The sequence below is a fragment of the Platalea leucorodia genome (assembly GCF_965183815.1).
Source record: "Platalea leucorodia genome assembly, chromosome: 11".
Taxonomy (NCBI): domain Eukaryota; kingdom Metazoa; phylum Chordata; class Aves; order Pelecaniformes; family Threskiornithidae; genus Platalea; species Platalea leucorodia.
The window spans coordinates 23,464,656-23,481,765 of NC_138833.1; the positions used below are offsets into that span (position 1 = coordinate 23,464,656).

Below are 17,110 nucleotides of genomic sequence, written 5' to 3' on the forward strand. Positions count from 1 at the left end.
CACGGGCAGGCAGGCGCTTGCTCCTGGCACAGGGCACGTGCTGCAGGCAGGCGAGAGACCACCGGCTGTTGGGGGGAACAAGACGGGCCCCGATGCTACGTGCAGCACGGCTGACACCGGGCTGTTCCCTGCTGCCTGCACAGCCCTGCCTACGGGCCCTGCCAGCCCTGTGCGGGCCACATGGGCTATGGCCACCTGAAAGCCGGGGGTGAGCATGGTCAAGGCTTGCATGTCCCAGGCTGGCAGGTGGTGATCCGGGCCAGTGGAAGATGCTCTTGCATGTCTTTTGATTGCCTCCTTCTCTCCTGCCCCTTCCCAAGCACTGCATGTGTGCAATGCCACAGCCCTCTGCCAGAAGGCACTTGGGCGCCGGGGTCCAATCCCTGCTTTGGCCTGAGCCTCTTCAATTAACGTAGCCCCATGCCCCGGCCAGCCTGAACCCCCAAGAGCCCCTCGGGAGAGGCAGGCTGACCCTCACTCTCCCTGGCTCTCTCTGTACTTCCCAAAATCACCAGGCTCAACCTGCTGCCTTGAGCTCAAAGTCACACAATCGCTACCCTTGCACTGCCCCATTTGCTGGGACACCCATCCGGGCGTGGGCACAAAGGCGAGACCCAAGGAGCTGTCGGGGTCCCCATGACCCTTGCTGCTCCCAGGCACCACTCTGTGTGGCAGGGAGCACAGCCAAGGCTGCTCGGACAGATGGACAGACCGTATGTCCCACCGACACAGGGCTGGGAGGGTCAGCTTGGGAAGAAAACACAAAGCTTTGCTGAGCACTGTTTAACCTAGCAATGACATTTCTGCTTCTCATGAGCACCGGGGTACGCACAGTGCAAAGCAGGGACTGGGCTAAAACCCAAAATGGGGAGCGTTGACATGGCGGCAGCCCCCCAGCCACAGCTGCGCAGGAGAAACGTCCCCCCCAGAGCCGAGCACAGACACCACACGCGTGCCCACACCCGAGCCCTGCTCCTGCAGTGCCTCCAGCACCGGGCACCCGTGAACTGGGTGAACTGGGGCACAGCAGCGATGGAGGAGCTGGGCTATTCATGGCCAGGAACAGCAAGTCAAACGTGGGAGTGTTGTGACCTGCCCCAGCCCCGCTGCAAGGGATGCCACAGCCAGAAGCCCTTGCCGCAAGCCCCCATGAAGCCAGGTGACACAGCACCCCCCGTTCGCCTCCCAACAGACAAAAGCGCCCGAGGACAGAGAAATGCTTCACCTGGGGACGGCTCCTCCGCAGCACGAGGGAGTGCAGCTCCATGGCTCGAGGCTCCTTGCCGGTACCACCGCCGCAGCGACAAACGGCTCGTGCCAGAGCCTGAACCAGCTCCCGCGGCAGAGCTGCCATCGCTCCGGGCAGGAGAGCAGCACGCCTCGCGACAGCCGCCGTGCAGCACCCCAGACACACGCCAGCCAGACAGGGGTTCACAAGGGTGCTTGAAACCAGTCAAGCAGTTGCTTTTTATTTCTTAAAAAAAAGAAAACAAACAAAAAAACCCCACCGAATAAAAAAAAAAAAAAGAAATCAGTCCCCTAATGGTGAAAGTATAGATAGGGCATTTACACAGCTACATCTATCTTCCGCTGACCCCCCACCCGCCCACAGTAATGTAGATTTATACGCGCTTACATAAAATAGCTAGACACAGACAGACGAACGGGCTTCGAGAGAGAAGGAGCGGGGTGCGGCGGGGGCCTCCAGCCTGCCAGGGACGCGCCGAGCCGCGGGACGGCCCGACAGCCGGCTCTCCCGCCCCAAGCCGCGGTGATGCCCCCCCTTGCCGCAGCCCCGGCCGCGGGGCTGCACTGGTGCTGCGCAAGGAGGGAGGTTGCTCTTTGGCTGACGGGGTGATGCGCCTCGCGGCCGAGCCCAGGGAACCGAGCCTCCCGGCCGCCCTCCTCCTCCTCACGAGGTAGTCGGGGAGCTGGGCCGCGTTTGACGTACGAGGTACGGAGAGGAGGCGCAGGCTGGCAGAGGGCACGCGCGGCGGCCGAACCGGGGGGCACGTGTCGGATGCGGGGGCAAAGCCCTGCCAGCCCAATGGCTCTCGGCATCTTCCCGATGGGAGCCGTTGTCCGGCCTGCAGTCCCTTTGCAGACAGTAGAGCGGTAGGAAGGGGTAAGGCCATAGGTGTCGGCACCCTACCGAGGGTGACCCCGCCTTGGGCACTCACCCTGCCTTCTTGGAAGCTCTTTGGGAACAAGGGAGAGAGCCTGTCACGCGCTCAGTGAGCCAAATACAGTACTTGTGTCAGCAAAATGAAGTACTACCAGTTCTGAGGTTCAGTCTGGGAGGAAAGCAGAAATAGCCCTCATTTAGTACGGAGGCAACAGAAATAGCATTGTCCCCTCCAAGGAAAGCCGGGGGCAGCGAGGTCTCTGAGACAAAGGAAGGAGAGACACTTCTGAGATTAAAAGGCCATTCAGCAAAGAGAGAGCAAGGACAGTGCCACGGGAAAGGGCACACAGCCCCTCCAGCCCCTGCATGGGACTGCCAGAGCAGGCGGGGAGCACCAGTCCAGCCCCCTCCCCAGAGACCCTGGGGGCTGGATTTGGCCACCGGGCAGCTCTGGCTTAACCCATCCTGTCCCCATTCCTCTCCAAAGCAAAAGGGATTTACTGGAGCAAGAGATGCGCAGAGACAAGGCAGCATTGCTCCCCAACCCACCCTGCAGCTCCGCCGGGAGCACACCAACACCTCGCCATGCGCCACGCAAGGAACTTTGTTACTGGCTTGGGCTGCAGATGTGTTGCTCACTGCCAGCTCAGGTGAGTCAGCCCCATCAGAGGCTGGTGTGCCACCAGAGAAAACCGTAGGTGGGAGGGAGAGGAATCAGCTGGAGACTGGGGTGCATCCATTCCCACGGCTAAAAATGAACCTTGGCGCTTCTGGATATGAGGCCAAACTGGGATGGTCAGGGCTTCTCTACCAGATCAAACCAGGGCTGGGACAAACTGCCCCATCACCCTCCCAGAACGACCCTGGCCTGAGGCACCACCATTTTCCTTCTGTACACAGACAGAGGTATCTTCAGCTCCACGTTTCCAGGGTAGAAAACGTGGGAGAGGGAAGGAAGTGAGCGCCTGGGGGGGTGGAGAACACTCCTTCAATTCTGCCAGCCTCAAATTAGAGGGAAAACTAGAATTTTTTTTCAGCAGCAAAACAATGCGGCTGCGAAGCTGCAGCTGCAGCGCTTACACTTGCAATTAGACTAGAAAGGGCAAAGGGGCTCTGTCAACCAGAAACCCACAGAAGCGCCGGGTTTAAAGCTCTTCTGGAGAGAGAAATGTGGCCCTGAATCTGCAAGCAGCCAAGTACAGAGGGGAAGAAAGCAGCACTGGGGAACGACAGCTCATCCACGCTCATCCTCCTGCTGGGATAAGCAACACTGCGGGCAAGATTGGACTTGGCAGGCAGGAACATCAGCATGGAAAAACCCCCGGCTCTGCTTGACCTGAAGCCCCCCAAAGAGCCCGCCACGCAGGATGAACTGAAAGTACCTGGAAGACAGGCAGCTGGGGTGACAAACAAGGCAGGGAGCCCTGAGCACCAGACGCCTCGCAACTGGTTGTGATGAGGAGCTGAACTCCCACATTCTGGATTGCACTTGATAATATCAGCACCTACTGAAGGACCCACCTCCTGGCTGCTGCCCGCCAGCCCGGGGAAGCGCTGTGGGTCGCGGGAACCGGTGGTCCCCTGTTAGTCCAACAGGCAGGGCAGTCTGTGTGGGAAGGAAAGCAAAGCATCCTCTTTGCAGGGCTTTTGGGGTCATTTTGGTCCTCTGTGCCTTGCATAGTATTCTGCAGCTACTGAAGCAAAACATCTCTTGTTGTTTGGTTGCAATACTGCAAGGGAGAAGCCTGCATAGCGTCCTGGATCAGCACAGAGAGGACCTCTTACATACCTGTGTGTGCGTGTGTGCATTTTTCTATATTATTTTTCCCACCAGGAGGATGTTGAAGTTAACACTTGTCGCTGTAGAGCAGGGAAGGACCAAGGGACGGTCCCGTGGCATGCACGGGGGGCAGCAAGGCACAGCCCTTAACCGGAGCGCAACGCCTCTGCCTGCATGTGCACGCAGAGCTACAGGGACCCTGGTCTCAGCAATAATTCCTCCTTTTTGCCACGTTCCCTATGACTCTGCTGCACACCTGGCCTAAGCAACGTGACCTACAACATCTGACCATGACCCTGAGCCTCAGGGAAAGGCAAATCCTTCTGCGTGGCCAGATTTCCTTCGTTGGTACCGTTCCACGCTTCACTTCTCTCCCTGGCTACTGCTGTATTTCTTTTTAATTCCCCATACAGGTGGCAAAAATGTCTATCAGGGTCCATCTCCCCAGCACGGAGAACCATGGTAGCCATCGTATGCCACGAAGCTTGGCCAGAGCAGCTCCGGCTGCAGGGCCGGGCTGCGGGGCGGCCGCGGGGCGCAGTGCTCGGGGGCCGCGGGGAGGAGGGCGGGCGGGCGGGAGCACACGGGTGGGGAGGGGAGGCCGAGCTGCTTCCTCCACGCTGCTGCCAACGGGCACCGGCTGTGATGTGGGCGATCTCAATTATTATCTTTTTTTTTTTTTTTTAAAGCCAGCCTCACGGAAAACTATAAATTAATCTGCTAATTAAATACTCAGGTGAAAGACCAGGGAACCTCCAGCCATGCAAGCAGAGGAGCGGCTATGGCTTCTTCCGTAGGTAATTGGAAGGGATCCAGCCCTCCCAGCACGGCCCCCCAGTCAGGACCTTGCAAAACCACCAGCCACTGCTGTTCTTCTCGCGAACTTCAAACAAAGTCCCTTCTTTAAAGCTGTTGGTCTCCTCGTCGCCTTCAAAATCCGCCACTGCCACGTAGAGAGCTTCCCTGGAGATGTCGGGACAGGAGACAGGGGCTGAGGTCCTCTCCTTGGCTTCCCCTCTCTCCACCGGCTTGGATATGACCTTTGGGCTTACGCTGCTTTTCATTTTGGCTTCGTCTTGGACGGAGGCAGAGAGGAACGGCTTGGCTTTCGGAGGAACCAGCATGGGCCTCCCCGGCACTGGGGATGACCTGGCTTCAGGCGCTTCCCGTGGTGGGGCCCGGAGCTCTGCTGCGGGGCCGGAGGCAGGACCCCCCGTTTTCTTTGGGGGGGGTGGTCTGCGGGGTGGCACAACGGGGCGCTGCGGCGGGGCGTCCCTGGCACCCGGGGTGTTTGCTGGGCCCAGGGGAGATTTGGGCAGCGCCTCTTTCGCGGTGTGGCTGTCCAGCTTGGGCAGGGGTTTGCTCTCCGTGCTTGGTCGCTCCTGAAACCTTCCAGAAGCCTCCGAAGAGACCGCAGCGTTACTGAAGGAGCTTTCGCTGGCAGTGGTGTCCTGCTCGGAGGGTTTCTCTGGGCACTTTGCAGGCCTAAGCTTGCTCCGCAGGCTGCAAATGTCCAGTTTATCATCAGCTGGAGGTGGGTCAGTCCGGGGGGCTGCAGCGGGTTTTGGCCTGATCTGAGGTCTTGACTTCAAGAACGGATTCTGGGTGATGGGCTCGGGCTTGTCCTCCGCGGGCTCAGCTTTTGGCTTGGTTGGCTTGACAATGGGCCGGAGGTTTGGCTTCTTCACTTCCTTGGCTGACACCTTGTGTCCACATTCCAGTCCCATTTCGTTTTTCAGCTGGAAGAGTTTGCCCTTCTCCGGTTTCAGCTCGGGCTTCTTGCTGTCCTTCGGGGCCGCCGACTGCTTGGGTGGGATCATGGGCAAAATCATGCCCGGGGGCTTGGGGGGAGGCCTCTGCCTCTCCAGTAACTCGCCTTCCGATTTAATGATGGACTCCTTCCTGGGCGGCAGGCTGGGCTTCTCCTCTGTGTCACGGTCCGAGATCTCCTCGTAGCCACCGGCGAAGGCTAGGTCTCCGCTCTCGGGAGCCTCCTTCCCCTTCCAGTCTTTGGCCCACTTCCCACCACAGTCCGTACCGTTAGGAGGAGCCTCCGGCAGAGGACGGCACGGTCCCGTCACTTCCTCGCCGGTGCTGCTGTCGGCCGTGGCATCGCCGAGCCGGAGCTGGGCCATCTCGCTGGGGAGCGGAGCCAGGAAATTCGGCCTGGACGCGTTGCTGGTTTTCTTGTACTTATCGATGAATGTGGCGGGGGCCCAGCCTTCCTTCTCCTCAATCTGAATGTACCACCAGCCGCTCAGGTTCTTCTCAATAACCTGCCGAGGAGAAAGGAAACCTCAGACATCCACGCAGGAGCCCTCTCTGCACGAGGGGGGATGCTGGGTGTCTCCGAAATGATGTCGGGGTGGTATACGGCCTCGGTGCCTCCCTGTCCTGGTAACCAAAAGCCATGTAATCACAGGACTGGAATCCGAACGGCCTCTGCCAGGGCAGGGGACCTGCGTGCCGTGGGACCAGGGAACGCCATAGCCACGCCAAGGAGCTGCGGCTGAGCCGTCACCATCCTGCCCGGGAGACAGGACCGGTGCTGGGTGCTGGCGGCGGCCACTGCGCGGCACTGTTGGAGCGATCAACCGGCGGCGACGCCGCACGCTCGGCCTCGGCCTGCTCCAGAAGCGGGGCTGGGACCGGGGAGGAGCTGCCTGGGGCAGCCGTAAAGGAAAAATCCTCCTAGAGAGGCACAGCTTACATTCTGAAAAGCAAAATCACATCTGCAAGAGGGATTCTGCCAGCAAAAGAGGGTGTGCTAGGAAAGCAGTTCTGGAAGGGCTTTTAACTTTACACCTGGCCTAAATAAAAAAACAACCACCATCTCTACCCCATTTGTGATGTGGTTTTTAATTTCCACTAGCTCAGACAATGCAGCACCCACACACCTGGGGGACAGGAGACCACCAAGAGCCCCAGGGACCCCAAAGTCTCATGAGCTCGTACAGGTTTCTCTCCCATTCTAGGAGAGCCCTGGCATGTTAACAGTCCCCAGAGGCGATCCCATGCACCACCATGCCTGGTTTCCACCCATAACGCCGTGGTCAGCTGAGCTTCCCCGCCTGGAAAGGGAGCTCCTGCCTGAAGCAGGTCCCAGGGCAGTGGGAGTCAGGGGTGCTGCGCTGGTGTGAAGGTGTGAGAAGGGAAGATGACAGTCTCACCTCTACTTTCATTCCTGCCTGGAAGCTGATGCCGTCAGGGATGGTGGTCTGGAAGTCAGCGATGGTGTAATATTCCTCTTCCACTTGAGGAGGGACAGGAGGTTTAGGCAGGTTCAAACCACGTGGCTACGACAAGAAAAAAGAAAACCCATCAGTGTGTTTCTACAGAAGGTGCGACACAACGTCCACACAGACCACCAGCCTGCAGAGACGCAAGCCAGCACGGCCAGGCCAGGGAGATCAGCTGTGCCCATGCAGCACCCTCACCAACACAAACCAGCAAACCATTTCCAGGCCGAGCAGAAAATTGCTCGGCGCCAGAGCTCCAGCTGACAGCAGAGCCACCCTCCCCGGAGGGAGGGAGCCAGTCTGCAGCCTCCCACTGGCAACCCAGCCTCGCGGGACAGGCTGGCCGAGACTTCATTGAAAGACCACATGCAAAGAGGAGTCTTAAGACAGCAGGGAGGTGACGTGCGTACGCCAGCCTTGCCCAAGAGCAGAGCCCATGGTACAGGGCCAAGGTGCCAGGCAAAGAATAACCAGTGACCAGAGCTTCTTCCAGTGCTCCGCTCCGACTGCCTTTGCCATTGCTGCTCTCCTACATCAGCTGGCACTTACTATGGTGAGATCTCGGCGAGGAGGGGGTCTCTGCCTCATCTTTGGTGACTCTGTGGAGGAAGAATTTCAGATGCTGTTGAGTTTTTGGCTTTTGGTCACACATGTGCTCACAAAAGACAAGTGAAAGAGAAAACAGAAAGGGAAGGACCAAGCCTGTCCCATGAGCAAGGAAGCCGAAGGAGGAACCTGTCTGCCCGGTACCCTCAGTGGCATGGGTCACCCAGGTTTTGAGGGCATCCCACTGGAAAAGGAACCAGCTTTGCACCATCAGGTGCTGCTGGGAAATGCAGCTGAGGTCACCACATGAAACTGCTTTTTCATTGCAGGCCTGACCCAGCAGACCTGGCCTGCAGAGGGGTTAAAATGCCCCAGCTTCTGAGAGGAGAGCATCTCCAGGCTGGCAGGGGGAGGCTTTTATCACACGTGCTGATCCTCAGCAGGTCCCTGGGCAGCACTGTGCTCGTGCCCCATCTGCCTGTGCAATGTCACCTCCAGACCCTGCTGCAGAGCTCACAGCACCTGCAAGCCTTCTGCCTCCCTCACATCCCGTTACGTTGCCCAAAAGCCTGCAGGAAAGGCTGTGCGGACACCCCAGCCACCACCGGCCTCCTCCCGACCGGCCACTTACTGCGTCGGATGTCAGCATTGGGCAGCGGACGGCTGTCGAATCTCCCATCCCTTTGGCCAGCGAGCCCATCCTTCTCTCGGCTTGCCATGACCTGCTGCCGGGAGATGCCATCCAGATCCAAGGCACATGAGTGAGCGGAGGAGCCTGACCCCAGCTTCTGCGAGAACATCTCTCCATTCCCCTTTTTGAGGTAGGAGGCGGGGGCCCAGCCTTCTTGGCCCTGGTACCTGCAGCGGCAACAGCAGCAGCGTCACTGCACAGAGCCCCGATGCTGCACCGGGACCGCGAGCCCTTCCCGGACGAGCAACCCACTGCGCTCGAGTGGTGCTGAGCCATCGGACATCCCCGGAGCCAGAGCCCAGGACATGCGCTGACCGAAGGTACCGCATGACCTGGGGAAAACGAGCTTGCCCAGTGTCATGCTCCCTGGCACGTGGGCACCTGGAGAGCTCCAGCCATGACTAATGCTCCCGTGCAAGCTGGCCACAGCCAGCGGGCCAAGGGCTGGGAACGGCACAAAGCCCAATTTCCTTTTCACCTCAGCAATGGCACCGGTTCAGGAATGAAGCACACTGGCAGGGGAAGCAGAGGGGAAAACCAGAGCGCTGCTGCTAGGACTGATGTACCTGGTCTTTGGAGAAAGCACAAGCCCTCTGCCTGAGCGCCGGCAGCCTGGATCCCTTCCCTGCTCTAAATCTGCACTGTTTAGGAGAGAAACCATCCCTGCGATCTGATTGAGAAACCACATCCGCGGAGTGTCCCTGCCATGCCGGAGGGTCCCGCGCCAGCGTCAGAGACTCTCCCCGCTGGCTGGGCTGCAGCCGCTATGCTCAGATGGCACCAGCTACTGAGCTTGTAATTGCCTTTAGAGCTCTCGTGGCAGCTCTCCTCTGCTGAAAAAGTCAATGGACGTTTTTCTGGGGCTTTGCTGCTGCCAAGACCAGAGGTTCAATGTAAGGTTAAGAAAATTGCAGCATGTGCTCCCACCCCGCTCAAGTCCAGCCGTTTGCTAGACCACAGACAAGAGAAAGTGAGCTTCCAGGAGAAAACAAGTATCAGCTTGGGATGATCCGGAGTCTTTGGCCTCAGCACACCCTGCACACAGCAGACCTGGCCCGAACAACGGCCCTTCTCCGCAGGAGCCTCCTAACACAGCCAGAGGATCCAGCCTGCCTCCAGGACGCTCACCGGTTTTCCCATCAGCAGCAGACGACGTAACGCCAATGCTCTCACAGCGGTTCCCGTTGCGCTGTGGGGCATGTGATGCCGTGACGCAGCCCACCTCCCAGCACAGGAAATCGTGGGATTTTGAAGATGTTTAACCACAGCTATGCTTGGCTGAAGCCCTGAACGTCAGCTAGCCTTAGTTTGTAGGGATGGTGAGAAATGCGTGCTGGTACGCTGCCCTTCCCGATACCCTAGACTTGCCTCTGGACCGTACATCCCACGCGCATCAGGGCTCTGCTTTGCACAGCCCCGGCGGCAGGGCCAGGGAAGAGGAAGAGGGAGGGACGGTACCTGATTTTCCACCAGCCCTCCAGGTTCTTCTGGATCACCTCCACCACAGCCCCTTTGTCCAGGTTCATTTCATCCTGGTCTCTTGCGGTGTAGGGGTAAATAACGGTGTACTTCTCCTCTGTTGGAAAGAAAGTGCATTTCACAGAGATATTGTTTTACAGAAACCTGGACTCAGTCGAACAACGGTGAAGTGCTTTATATAATGATAATTCCTGTTGTAATACAGGTGCAAACACACAGGGATAGACAACCATTCATAAAAGAAATGCCAGTGAAATGTATTTCAAAACAAATCCGGCTGCATTTTGGAATGTAAGCTTTGGTGAGCTAGTCTGGTCCAAGGAGAAGGTGTCTAAAACAGTTCCTTCACTCCCTTAGGACTAAAGACTAGCTTTTATATGACAGCTCTCCTTTCACCTGCTCTTCACAGAAGCCCTTCCATGCATCCATTTCAATAAAATTTCTTTCTCAGAGCCTTTAAAGAACTGTCCTCTACAGAGGGAAAGAAATCCCCTAGACATCAGGGAGTAACCCCACACATACGGCTGTGTTCTCATGCACAGCTCTCAAACTGAACTCCCTGTTCAACGGTTGGGTCCCCAAGACATCGGTCAAAGGCACGTGGTGAGCCTGGAGAAGAGTCTCATGTCCTGTCCACTAGACCAAACAACGGTAAGCAGGGACATGGATGCTTTTCCCTTCAAGAGGAAGGGGAAACATCCTAACAGCCATGCAGACAACATGTCAGACAAACAGGTCCATCCAGCCACCTTGTCCTCTCCTCTCTGGAGGAAACCCAGGAAAGCAATTGCCCGTGCTTAAGCAGTGCCACAGCAGGGTGAAGGCCATTTTGGGAACAGTCTGCCTCCAAACCCTACACACTCATATATCCCCACCGTGCATGTTTCCTGGCTTTTTCTTTTTGGAAGAGCACAGCCCTTGAAGGGCCCGATTTCCCACCTGCTTCACGCAAATGAGTCAAAGCAGAAAATGTCCCGTCACATCCAGCAAAACCAAGCTGGCTCTTCTCCTCCTGACCCCCTCTGAGCCCCCAGCCCCAGGGCTATGGCTCAGAGGAGTTACTCCTGCAGGAACTAAGGCAGCAGTTGCAAGAAGTCTGCATACATGTGCTGGGGGAAAGCAGAAACTCCAACCCCTGTACGTAAAACAAGCCTCAAAAAGTGAGAAGGAACAGCTGATGATAGAGGAAAGTGAGATGGACATGAGTGGGCCTAATGGAGGCTGAGGAGCATGTATGGCGTGCATTGAGGACTGACACAAGCAGGGTCCACCACATGCAAAGTGAACAAACATGCAGACAACAAGGCTCCAAGCACAAGACATGGGCAGCTGAACAAGTCTCCATGAATTCCACCTTGACCCCATCCACTGGTGTACAAGTCCCCAAGAGTCCGACGGCGGCCAACGTGCCTGGGCAGAGACCAGTATCTCCATGGGACTGGGAAGCGCATGTTGGGGAAGCAGGAGAAGGACAAGAGAGGACGTAAGGAGGTGGCACTTCAGGTCCAAGAGGAGACAGGGCTGACACCAGAGAGCGGCACAGAGACTGTACTCGCCTGGAGCCCTCCGGGGGCCCTCCCCGCTCCGAGCCTCCCCTCCCACCTCCAGCTCCCCAAACAAGGGGCTGAGCCAGCTGCAGCACTGCTTCGAGCACGCAGTGGTCAATGGGAAGGATGCTTTCTCCAGGAGCGTTTCAGATTTGCTCTAAGCAAAGATAGTTCAGATATGCTCTGAGCATAACGTGAGCTCAGGCATGCTTTGTTCTGCATGAGTTGAGAAGACAAGGGAATTGTCCTAGGACCTGAGCTTTGCTCCTCCTCCAGCGCAGGTAAAACAGCTCCCTGGGGCCTAAAGGAGGCACTGGGATGGCAGAACTGGGTGTTCCCTGGAGGTGGCACCCTCAGCCCCCCTGTGAGGGAGCAGAAAGGCCAGCAGTTACACCGCCAGCACCCAGCTGCCCCACTCCTGCTACAGCACCGGAGCAGAGCGCTGGGCAGGCAGGACCATTATGGGCAGACAGGACTGGACAGACGTGTGGGTTTGCCCTTCCCTCGGCTCCTGCCCTGCCTAAGTCAGGCAGGGCTAAGCAGTCCTGCGAGCAGCTCGGTGCAGTTCAGCACAGAGAGGCTGGGGCAGATGTCTCCAGCAGCTTCTTACCTTCATCGGGCTGCATTGAGAACTCGTCCTGGACACCATCCTGGGCCTCCAGGCAGGTCGCCGGCACCCAGCCTTGCTCCTCCGACGTGCTCACAAACCACCAGCCTGAGAAGAAAACAGCAGGCAGCTCAGCCAAGGGCTCCCACCAGCCAAAACCTCCCTCCCTCCCGCCAAACCACGAGCCTGGGGGGCTTTGCCCGCTCCTTGCTGCCTACACGGGAGGCTGGGGTGACCCCAAAGCAACAGAGCCAAGCACTATCTGAAAGGGAGCACAGACAGCAGCACGGGAGAGTCACAGCTGAATGCTATCTAAGTGTACCGTTCCCTCCCCACGAAAACCGGGAGAGACTCTGAGAACTGAGTGGCTCCAGCCACCGCGTTTGCTTTCCTTTTTTTCCCCTTCATGGTTCATTTTCCCTCAGTCTGGGTCAGCAAGCCCAGGCCAATTAGCAGAGATGAATACACTGTCTGCAAATCGATAGCTGCCTCCTGCTGCGCTCTTGCCTTCTTTACATTTGTGGAAACAGCAAATTTTAAAAGCTAAGAGCAAACGCAGGATTAAAACATGAGCTCTCCCAGAGGAACGTAGCCAGCTCCGCAGCGGCCACGAGCAATTCTGGGCCACCCTGGGTGTCCAATCAAAATAAACACGTGCTCCTCAGTTATTAAAAGCACAAGCTATTTGTGTCTTTAGGGGGAAAAAAATAAAGACCGAGCATTATCCTCAGAACCTCACCAGTGAGTCATTTAGAAAGACAACTAGATTGCCAGGGAGGGAATCAGCAGCTACCTGCACGGAAGGGAAAACGGAAGGGCTGACATTTGATAAATAAATTATTTGCCATATCTTTTGAATTGGCTGTGCTAATAGGCTTCACTTGCTTCAGGGGTGCTTTTATTTTCCCCATTCTCAAACAGCTGCTGATGCAACGAATCCTCTGGGGACCAGGTTTCCAGAATTTTAACATCAATTTTACAATTTATCTTTAAACCCCCCTGAGCAACTTCTGTTAACTTCAGGGAATAAATTCCTCTTTTCAAGAAACTCCAGAAGCTGGGCCCACAACACGACTCAATCCCTTTGCAGATTAAGAGCAAGCTTAAGTTCTGAAGCAAGCGCGTGGCTCGGCTGCCTGCCCCGCTGCACGGCTGGGTGCTTCATCGGCTTCGGAGGCAGGAGCTGCGAATGCACAACGGGGGCTTTCACGGGCGCCAGGAGCGTGCCCCCGCTGTCGATAAAACAAGCCTGCCAACTCCGGGAGTGGCTTCTGTCCTCAGGACCCATCGGCCAAGTTTTTCAGCACCGAGAAACATAAAGCAGAGACAGTAAACGATGGACGGCGCCTGGCGCTCAGCACACGGGTAATCAGACCCTTCCTTTCGCGACAGCCCTGAAGTCTTGCCCACGCTCGTACAGGCCCTGCAGGCTGAAGCTGCTTCCTCCACACCCCTCCTCGGCTGACCATCCAAGGACATCCCTGCGAGGTGCCTGGAGGCTCTTTTGCTTAAGGTCCTATTAGGAAAACACTGATAATACAGGACTGCTATTCCTGCCCCTGCCCTGCGACACAGAGTAGACCCGAAGCCCTCTGCCAAGCCAAACTCTCTGTACCTGATTCGTTCTTCTCAATGATATCCACCAACTGGCCCACGCACAGGCTGATCTCGGAGCTCTCCTGCTTCTGGTAGTCCGCCACCACGACATACTGCTCCAGCACCAAGGGGTCGACCGAGGCAGAGTCAGCTCCTGCGCAGGGGGGACAAGAACCGACCCATGTGCCAGGGTCAGCACCAGCTGCTGAGAGCGCGGGCCACCGCTCCCGAGCACCTGCTGGCCTGCGAGCAGCTCCAGGACACCCTGGGGACCCCAGCGTGAGAGACGTGAGCCAGAAACTTGGGCAGAGTGAGGAGGAGAGAGACCAAACCCGCAGCCAGGTGAGATGGGTACAGCCAGGTGAGACCTTTCACTTGCTACCCACCTTCCTGCTCACAGACAGAGCCGTCCAAGCAACCCCGCCGCCACCACGGATGCGCACAGCAGCCCGGTCCCTGCTGCCGGAGGCCGAGGGGGGCTCGGGGCAGTCTCCTGTGCACCGGCATTAGCTGCCCCAACACCAACACACACAGCCTGCAGTGAGTTTTGCTCAGACCCCAACCCAACACACACAGCCTGCAGTGAGTTTTGCTCAGACCCCAACACCAACACACACAGCCTGCAGTGAGTTTTGCTCAGACCCCAACCCAACACACACAGCCTGCAGTGAGTTTTGCTCAGACCCCAACCCAACACACACAGCCTGCAGTGAGTTTTGCTCAGACCCCAACCCAACACACACAGCCTGCAGTGAGTTTTGCCGGTCCTGGGTAAAAAGCCTGGACAACCGGGTGGAGGGGCATTTGTAGGACAGAGCAGCATCCCCCTGCCATCGTTGCCTTTTTACATATTTCAGCTGCCTTCTCACAACTCGCCAGCACCGTTTGCTCTCTGCTATTTGATCCACTAACTCTGCTCAGCTTCTCCTGCTGCTCCTCCTGCTGGAGATCCCAATTTCATGCCAGAAATTAAAAAAAAAATCCCCAAGGAGGAGCCAACGGGCAGGATTCACGGGGAGCAACGCTTTCCTTTGGCCAGAAAGGGGCCTGGCACCCGGAGGAGCGCTGGGTGCTGTGGCGGTGGCCGTGCAGAGCCCGGGCAGGCTGCAGCTGGCACTGCGGGCTGAGGCCAGGGGACACCTAGGAGCACCGCCAGCCCCCGCCTCGGCCAGGGACCAGCAGCAAGGCACAGCAGGGCAAGGCCGACTTGTATCTGCCAAGCACACCTTCACTTAGGAGAGTGCTCTGGATAGGGATGCACCCCTTCGCTTGGCGTTGCTTGCTACGGTAGCGCTGCAACAGAGGTTTCCACTCGTGTCCGTCTCTGCTTTAGAAACACGGCCCCAAGGCTGTCCCCGTACGCGGAGCAGAGCTACCCTTTTCCCACGGGGGCACAGAGGCTTGCTGCGTGCAGGGAGACCGCGAGGCGGCCCAGGGCCCCGCGGGCCCACGTGCGCAGACGCTGCGTGTGCTCGGTGCTGAGCCCAGCCCATTCAGCCCCACCGAGCAGGGCATTCGCTGGGGCTCAGCCTCCTGCCAAACCAGCGATGGGTTACCCAGAGCACCAGCAGCACTTGCCCCATCTGCCTCCAAAAGCCTCCCAGAAGCAAAAACGTGTCAGAAACGCTTGCCCACAACTCCCCTCCGCCCCGAGCCCTGGCTCTGGCCTCCAACCCAACCCTTTGCCTTGTGGCTTCGCAACCTGTCAGATGAGGACACTATTATATTACCCCATTCTCCCCAGGTGCGGTAAGAATTAATTAATATTTGCCAAGTGCTTTGGAAATAGGATAGTGTTAATTATTATATCACGAGTGAGACAAAAGAATCACACCTGATCATGGGTGTTAAGTGGAACTTACAGGGGCTGTGCACGTGTCTGAGCAGGGAGCCTCAAGTTTTGGGCCGGGGCAGAGATCCCATCTGGCCCAGCCCTCTAGCTGCTGCAGCATGGCGACACGCGGGACAGCTACCTCCCAGTCTCTAAAGGGTGTGAGAAAGAAAGGACAGAGAGAGCAATGGTCCCTTGGGACGCAAAGGCAAACTGCAGCAAAGACGAATTCAGGCTACGTGTCAGGAAGAAGTTTCTATGGGCAAGGGCACCTACGCTGCAGCGGTCCCCCCTCTCGCGAGAGGTCTCAGCCCGACGAAAGCTCTTTCCTATGGGGGAACCCGTTGCAGGGCACAATCCTGCAATGAGCGGAACAAGAGAGATGAGTAGGGATGGACAAGGTCTAGCAGGGCTTCAGCAATGCTAGGATGCTCTGCTCCCCCAGAGAGAACTTCTCCTGCACCCAAGGTCACAACCTCTAAATGGGTTCTGAGAAAGAAAGACCACAACAAAGATTTAAATGAACAATGTAACTTCGGGACAGTCTTATTTAAGGGAAGAGGAGGCAAACTGTCCGTGTTGTTCTGCTATAAACAGCACTCTGCAGAGCTCCAGGTGAGCTGGCCAAGTGCAGAGGATCTGTTACCGCTAATGAAAGCTTCCCCCATGCCAAAACCCAGAGGTGGGGCACCAGACAGAATTAAAAATAGCCCTCTAAAGTGAATGGTGGATGCTAGGACTATCTGTTCTACGAGCTCAATTAAAGGTTTGTGCTTAAAGTGATCAGAGGATCTACCCAGCCCCTGACAGAAGAGTAACAGCTATAGGAAGAGAGCAGTACTCTCCTTTCTGCCTCCCTCGCTATCATTACACCCATTGCTCTGAGGCTATTTGTAGTTTCAGCAGGCAATTCGGTATCCTCCTATGTACCTATTACACCAGCAACACAAGTGGTAAACTGAGCTTAGAGGAAGAAGTAGGAGTTAATTTCAGGAGCGTCTTCACCTGGCATAATCATCGTCAACCACAAAAATACACAGTCAAGTTAACAAAACATCCTATTTATGGGCAGACTTAGTCTCTTAAGAATAGCAATGGTGTAAACCTTACCATCTAAGACGAGAGACAGTACTAAAGCTCTGCAGCTGGGAGGGGAGGAAGCATTCCTACAGCCCAGAGCCCGCAAGAGAGGGAGTTCTGCAGACGGCTGCAGGCAGGAGCACAGACTGTGTCCCCTGAACACCCCTCGCTTGTGAGACCGACACAAACGCGGCCTAGAGAAGGGACGTCCATTGAGTCAAGAGGCCACGGAGGTCCTCGGACTGGACTTGCAGAACTGACGCTCGCCGTGGGCACAGGTATTTGTTTCTGAAGCCTGCCCTTGCTGTACACTGTAGCTCCTGCCCTAAAGCACCTTCCAAAAATGTCACGCTTTACCCAACTTTGGATGAAGTTTCTTCCTCCTCGTCCTTGGCCTGTGCTATCTGCCCCAGGCGCTCAGGACAGCCCCTCCTCTCCCAGACCCGAAGAATTTGTGAAGATCGCTACTGCAAAAGCGACTTTCTTCCTGCTCTCACGTGAAATGGGCACTAGATGTTGCGCTGTACTCTTTGCAAGCCCTCTCATCTCTCCAGGGATTTTTCCAGAACTGGAAAATAACCACATGGAA

At 56.9% G+C, this 17,110-nt stretch overlaps 1 protein-coding gene across 1 annotated transcript in view; it reads right to left on the reverse strand.

Annotated features, from left to right (window-relative positions):
- Nucleotides 1-4,684: 4,684 nt before the first annotated feature.
- Nucleotides 4,685-17,110, reverse strand: part of SH3PXD2B (SH3 and PX domains 2B) — a gene marked incomplete at both ends in the record, with an annotated part of 75,185 nt that continues 62,759 nt past the window's right edge. The window contains 7 exons of the mRNA XM_082323797.1: nt 4,685-6,181; nt 7,076-7,201; nt 7,694-7,743; nt 8,322-8,548; nt 9,840-9,957; nt 12,018-12,122; nt 13,630-13,764. Of these exons, the coding sequence (XP_082179923.1) occupies nt 4,685-6,181; nt 7,076-7,201; nt 7,694-7,743; nt 8,322-8,548; nt 9,840-9,957; nt 12,018-12,122; nt 13,630-13,764 (2,258 nt within the window). The remainder of the gene's footprint in view (nt 6,182-7,075; nt 7,202-7,693; nt 7,744-8,321; nt 8,549-9,839; nt 9,958-12,017; nt 12,123-13,629; nt 13,765-17,110) is intronic.